Here is a 7,029-nt window from a genome sequence, read left to right on the forward strand (position 1 = left end):
CAAGGCAAGGACGCTCTCATCTCTCCCAAGTGGGGACAACACAGCAGCTGGGATGGCCTTGGTCCAGTCTCAATGGTCCGTGTCAGACGTGTTTTCTCCAGTACACAACATGAGGGTTGGAGGACGCTGGTTTAACATTTCTCTTGTACCCGTTTCCCTTTATGAAGGATGAATCCGTAAACCTTTGGCAGTTCCCTCCCCTCCCCATACCCCAATCCCAAATACTGCCTGGCGTGGTTCACAAGCACGTATTTAATTAGCATCTGTTGGGTCCATCCTCCAGTCCCACTGGCTCTCCCTCCCCTTCTGGCTGATCGTTTGGGGTTCCATGCACACCCAGGTAGTGGTTTTATCCCGGTATGTCAGGCTGTAGTCTCCTGGGTTGCAGTGTATGGGGTTTATCGTATCCTGGTGAAGAGGTTGAGAACAGATACGGACTCCTGACAAGAAAAGACAAAGCAGATGCTAAGTACTCCACAGTTGTGCTGCAGCGCTACTCTGTGTGCTTCTGGCTGCAGCGCTACTCTGTGTGCTTCTGTTAGTTGTTTTTTTGCCTTTTTTTTTTTTTTCTTTTTAATAAAACAACTGCTAATCTGGAGAGGTATCTCTAGCTCGGGGCATGATCTGAGCTCACCAGTCGAAGTCCAATACCATAAATATTCCCATGGTTTTTTTCCAGCTGATAACAAGGGGCACGATGGGCAAGCATGCCGTTCCTACAGCTTTGCAGGAAGCTGTACCCCAGGGCCGTCAGAAACCAGGGGGACACCCAGTCGTGAGCAATGCCAGCTCCCCACAGCTCATTCCTTAAGATCCCTCTGCCATACAGCCAGAAAAAGCTCTTGGAGCATCTGGTACAAGCCGCTTTCAGTGACGGCAAGTTGTCAGTGGCAGCACCCACGATCCCATTACCACCCAAGCCTCCATTTCAAGCAGTTCCATAATGAGTGAGGGGATACATCATCCCTGAGGAGCGGGTCAGTTCTAGCAGCGTGCTAGCAGGGAAGACAGCGGGCTCAGAGGGAGCTCCCTGAAATGCTGCTATGTTCAGCAGCCCTGCTGCAGCCAGGAGAAGGATGTTCTGTCACACTGACTTGGGCACACAGAGGCAACCTTTTATTTCATCTGATGACTGCAAATCCCTTTATATCTCAGCAAAGTTTAACCCTTTGAACACTTGGACAGGGCTTTGAGCAACCTGGTCTAGTGGGAGGTGTCCCTGGCCACGGCAGTGGGGGTGGAACTGGATGATCTTTAAGGTCCCTTCCAATCCAAACCAGTCTATGATTCTATGGTTCACTGCATCCAGCCCTCGATCTGCAGGACATGGCGAAGAGATTAGAGGCAAGGCCGCAGGACAGAGCAAACCTGGACTGAATTCACCCCCCAAAGGCTGAGCCTCCTGCAGGACACAGCTGCAGCCATCTACACAACACATCCTTACCTTTGTCGAGCGAGTTTTACTGAAGACGTTCCAGAAGCGCAAGGTTTCATCTCCAGCTCCTGTAACGATGGCCTCCCCATCAGGGGACATTGCCTAAGGCCGAGAGAGAGTAACCTTTAGCATCTGTTACATTTTTGAGGTTGAAAACAAATCTTCATTGGAATGCATGAGAGATATTTAACTCTCCTTCCTACTTGGCTGGCAGTGAGAAACCAAACAACTACCTCTGCTTTCATGTGCCTTATTCAGCCTCAGTAGGTGCCAATTTGAACACTTGCATCTTACTTATGCAGCCATGGAACACATGGGTGGAATTATCATAAAAAGGATTCCCGTGTTAAGAAATCCAAGCCATTTGTAATTGAGGCTATTCCTCCCCAGATCATAAATGCGTTAAGGCAGGAAGCATGATACGACTGGCATTTGCCAGCTCAATTAGTCACTTACATTGGCATCTACCTCACACAACAGCATCAGCATATTTATAATCTCTGTTATGAATCTGCTGAAAGCCCTACGTAACAGTAACAAAGCAGGTATGAGATCAATGTGGATTAACTGCAACAAGCATTTTAATGGCAAATTAGGACTGAAAGCATAAAATTCTTCCCCTGCTGGCAGTCACTGGTGAAAAAGTGTACAAGTCTTAAGGGAACAAGAAGAGATACTTTTGCTTCCTCAGAAGAGTTTTGGCAGGCTTTGCTATTCGTTAATAAAGCCTCACATTTCCATAACAGCAAATCAAAGTATCCCTTGCAGGCAAGGAAACCTGATACAGGGCATTTTTCATTGCTTGCAGCGCAGCATTCATATCTCCACCTAGCCTACAGGCAGCTTACAGTCTCATCTCAGCACGTGCGCAGCCAGAGAAGCAGCTACAGAAGTTTTCAGAGACACGGCCATCACTTACCAGGTATAAGACTCGGTATGAGTGCCCTGTTAGCTTTGCTACTTGAGTTAACGAGGGGTATTTCCAGACGAGGATCTGGTTCTGCGAGTATCCGTGGGTACTCACCTGAAAGGGTAGAGGGAAATATGCATCATGCCTCCTAACAAAAGACAGCTCAGCAGCAGGACAGCACAGGGAGGAACTTACTAGCTCGTTGGCGTGTTTCGACCAGGCCAGGTTACACACTTGCGACCCGGTGTCGATGCACTGCAAAGGCTGCCCGGTGAGCGTGTTCCAGAAGCGTATGCAGCGGTCAGCTGTCCCACCGCCGGAGGCAAGAAGTCCGTGTTGGTGTGGAGACCAGGCAATAGCTTTTACTGCTGCAAGATGCTCTGTGTATTGTTGGACAGGACTCAGGCTGGAGTGATTCCAGACAAGCAGCTGGCAGAGAGGAGAGACGTGATCAAACTTGCGCTGCAGTCACGTGTCCACAACACCACCCACAAGCCACGATGTCGCACTGGGACTGATGAGGGCGGCTGGGCAACAAGATGATTTCCCACAGCTCTGCCCAAGCACACGCATCTCCACTGTGTACTTGCAGCCCTGAAGTCAGTCCCACCCTGTCACCAACCTCAGCTGAAGAGCCATTCCACCACTGGGCCACAAGGAAGCTAACGGTCCTTAAGTTAAGCTTATGAAGCCAAAGACACAGTGTCACTGAACGTGAACTCAAAGCCTTCTTTTGTCTTTATGACTGTATTATTCCAGAACGCATTTAGAAATATGCTCAAGTTCACTAGAAGTTATTCTGAGCAGGAGGAACTCGGTACAACCATGCTGTCACACAGACACTGGGCAAATTCACTACCTAGCAACCTGCTCCAAAGGGCTCTGAACACAGCTTCTCCGCAACAGATGCTTCTTCCATATGGTGCTCAGCAACCTACAAGCCTGCGTTATAGGTATTAGAACTTGTATAGCTCTGAACTCGGTTTCCTTCTGCATATATAAACATTATTGCAACAAACTTGACTGTACTCTACCTAAACAAAGTCAGGAAGTACAGCTGAGCAGTAGCTTTGTTGAACTCAACCCTCTGAGTCAAGCTACAGATTTAATTAGCCAAATACAGAAGCAAAATTAAATTTGCCTTTTTAATTTTATTAGAGGGAGGAGACTGAGAAGAAGCTTAGCACGATTTATGTTTGGACACGGTCCAACACCTGAAACAGAAAGCCCCTTTCAGAGAGACTGAATATCCTTAAAGAAAAGATAAATATCCTCAAAGAAAGGACTCCGAGAAGACCTTATAGCAGCTTTCCAGCATCTGAAGGGGGCCTACAAAAAAACCTGGAGAGGGACAAGGGCATGTAGTGAAAAGACAAGGGGTGGTGGCTTCAGGCTGGAAGAGGGGAGATTTAGAAAAGATATTAGCAAGAAATTTTTCACTATAGGGGTGGTGAGGCACTGGAACTAATTGCCCAGAGAGGTTGTGGCTGCCCCATTCCTGAAGGTGTTCAAGGCCAGGTTGGCCAACCTGGTCTAGTGGGAGGTGTCCCTGCCCATGGCATAGGGGCGGAACTAGATGATCTTTAAGGTCCTTTCCAACCTAAACCATTCTGTGATTCTATGAAAGGGGGTCTGACATTTCTTGGTGAAAACCCAGAGACACTGAGCTTCACAGGACTCCTTGGAAGTACTGTACCTTATTATCGTTTCCTCCAGAGGCCAGGAGCTGGTGGTCCGTAGACCATTTGAGCCCACAGACCTCCTGCCTGTGGCCCTGGAGCCGCCGCTCAGACTGCAGGGGTGGAGTGCGGATGTCCCTCTGAAGGATCATCCTGTCTCGACTCCCAGAGGACAGCTGGTCCGCGTTCCATGCCAAGGCACCTGTAACGCAGGCAGAGCATATGCATATGTTGTGGGAGTCCTGCAGGAGCAGCTAGGCAGAACACAGCCACCACAGCTGCTGAGGTTTTTTTTAAAAAAATAAAAATAACTCATTGCTTATGGACCTCCAGACTACCCACTGTCTGAAGTCCTAGAATAGCGTACAAAGAAAAATTAACCTGCACAAACTTACTGAAGGTATCACTAATCACATTTCACAGTGCAGTAAAGCACAGAAATAGAACTCAGAAGGTGCCTTGACTTCCTAAATCTCACCACAGCGTTCACATTCACAACGCCTCTGAGTGAAAAATACAGTCCCCGTAGAATAAGGGAACTGGAAATCTCAGTGTGAAGCAGCCTGCCTGCAGGGCTGAAACCGGAAACCAGTGGCAGTGAAAAAAGATGTTGCAACCAAACCTAAAATGCCTCAGACATGGAGGAAACACCTGCTGCAATATTCAACCACAACCACACCCAAGATCAGAACATCACAATTACTAGATGATGGTATTTTGAAGAGTGCTCAAGGCATAGCAGGGAATAAATATCAATTCTGGCACTTTTTGAGTTCTGCTATTTCAAGTAGATCTCTTGCTTACAAGGAAAAAGTTCAATCATGAAGAAATGAAACATGTGAAACCTCTACCTCCCACCTCCTTACCGACTCTGGCTGTGTGCCCCTCTAGCATGGAGAGCTTTTTTCCTGCAGCTGCATCCCAGATCTGTACAAAGCCCTTGTGAGTGCCAACAGCTACCAAGTTCCCCTAGACAAACAGAAAACGAAGATCAGTAAAGCCAGTAAGTAAAGACAGCCTTAAAACAAAAGCTAGAAGCTGAGGAAAAGACTTGAGATAAGCCTCGTAAGATGGAAAGCATCCAGAGTTCTTCCATCTTACATATTTCCCTATGGAGAGGGCCCAGCAGCCTGGCTGGAATATATTTATTGTAACATTTTATTGTCAAGAGCTGGAAAAGTGAACTGGCTCTTTCTTCTCCCACACCTCTTAGCAAATGCCTTGAGAACCTGAAGATAGAAGAGGTTGCTCTCTATCCCCTCTCATTTAGCGGAGAAAAATAGTGCAGACAGGAAACAGGGCCAAAGATAAGGTCAGGTGAATCTGGCAAATCGACACACGGCTACAGGACTGGTGCCACAGCTGGGGATTTGGCTACTTAGACCATGGGACTCAGTTTGAGATACCTGGTCTACTGGGGCCTGATGAGGTCCACTTGTCAGAGAAGGGGAAGAACATCTTTCGTCAGATGCTTGCTGAGCTCATGAAGAGGGCTTTAAACTACAGTCACTGGGATAGGGGAACCTCAATCCATCCCACTCCTACCAGTATGATGCCAATACCAGCAACAGACGCCTGGAGAAAGCTCACAGGTCAACAGGAGAGCATCTGGAGTGCAGCACAAAGGAATACCAGCCACGCCAGCCAGTAAGTCAGCTTCACTGGGGGCCCAACTTAGACGCCTTTACACAAACGCAGGTAGCATGGGGAATAATGAGAGGAGTTGGAGACGTGCGCACGCTTGCAGGCCTATGATCTTATTGGCATCATGGAGATGTGGTGGGATGGCTCCTATGACTGGAGTGTTGGAATGGAAGGATACAGGCTGTTTAGGAAGGACAGGCAGGGGAGACAAGGAGGGGGTGTTTTCCTCTGTGTCAGTGACCAGCTGGAGTGCATGGAGCTCCACCTGGGGATGGATGAGGAGCTGACCGAGCACTCATGGGTCAGGATTAGAGGACAGGCAGGAAGAGGTGACATTACAACGGGGGTCTGCTACAGGTCAGCACCAGGAAGACTGAGTGGATAAGGCCTTTTATCAGACAGAGAGGAGCAGCCTCATGTTCACAAGCTGTCATCCTCATGGGAGACTTCAAGCACCCTGGTATCTGTTGGAGGCACAACACAGCAGGGCATGAGCAATCCCGGAGTGCCATACTGGACCTTGTTCTCACCAACGAGGGACTGGTGAGTAACATGAAGCTCAAGGGCAGCCTTGGCTGCAGTGACCATGAGACGGTGGAGTCCAAGATCCTTAGAGCAGTGAGGAAGGTGCACAGTAAGCTCACTGCCCTGGACTTCATGAGAGCAGACTTTGGCCTCTTCAGGGATCTGTTTGGTAGAGTACCGTGGGATAATGCCCTGGAGGAAAGAGGGGCCCAAGAAAGCTAGCTAATGTTCAAGAATCACCTCCTCCAAGCTCAGGAGCAATACATGCCAGTGAAGAGGAAGTCAGGTAAACATGCCAGGAGGATGGCATGGATGAACAAGGAGCTCCTGAACAAACTCAAACAGAAAAAGGAAGCTTACAGAGGGTGGAAACAAGGACAGGTAGCCTGGGAAGAATACAGAGAAATTATCCAAGCAGAAGGGATCAGGTTAAGAAAGCTAAAGCCCAGACAGAGTTAAATCTGGCCAGGGACATCAAGGGCAACAAGAAAAGCTTCTATAGGTATGTTGTGACAAAAGGAAGACTAGGGAAAATGTGGACCCTCTCTGGAAGGAAATGGGACATCTGATCACCCAGGATATGGACAAGGCTGAGGTACTCAATGACTTTTTTGCCTCAGTCTTCACCAGCAAGTGCTCTAGCCACACTGCACAAGACAGGCACTAGGAGAATGAGCAACCACCCACTGTAGAAGATCCAGATTCAAGACCATCCAAGTAACATGAAGGTGCACAAGTCCATGGGACCTGATGAGATACATCCGCGGTTCCTGAGGGAAAAGTTGCTAAGCCACTATCCATCATATTTGAGAAGTCGTGGCAGTCTGGTGAAGTTC

At 48.4% G+C, this 7,029-nt stretch overlaps 1 protein-coding gene across 4 annotated transcripts in view; it reads right to left on the minus strand.

Annotated features, from left to right (window-relative positions):
* Positions 1 to 398: 398 nt before the first annotated feature.
* Positions 399 to 7,029, minus strand: part of FZR1 (fizzy/cell division cycle 20 related 1 (Drosophila)) — an 11,874-nt gene continuing 5,243 nt past the window's right edge. For 3 of the 4 annotated variants that reach the window (XM_009880605.1, XM_009880607.1, XM_009880606.1), the window contains 6 exons: positions 4,891 to 4,993; positions 4,042 to 4,226; positions 2,541 to 2,774; positions 2,355 to 2,459; positions 1,445 to 1,537; positions 399 to 440 (listed from right to left, as the gene is read on the minus strand). In XM_009880605.1, coding sequence (XP_009878907.1) covers positions 399 to 440; positions 1,445 to 1,537; positions 2,355 to 2,459; positions 2,541 to 2,774; positions 4,042 to 4,226; positions 4,891 to 4,993 — 762 coding nt within the window. Of the gene's footprint in view, positions 441 to 1,429; positions 1,538 to 2,354; positions 2,460 to 2,540; positions 2,775 to 4,041; positions 4,227 to 4,890; positions 4,994 to 7,029 lie in introns of all 4 variants that reach the window. The other variant, XM_009880604.1, reaches the window with a different exon arrangement.

Source organism: Charadrius vociferus, unplaced genomic scaffold (assembly GCF_000708025.1).
Source record: "Charadrius vociferus isolate BGI_N301 unplaced genomic scaffold, ASM70802v2 scaffold702, whole genome shotgun sequence".
NCBI classification, from domain to species: domain Eukaryota; kingdom Metazoa; phylum Chordata; class Aves; order Charadriiformes; family Charadriidae; genus Charadrius; species Charadrius vociferus.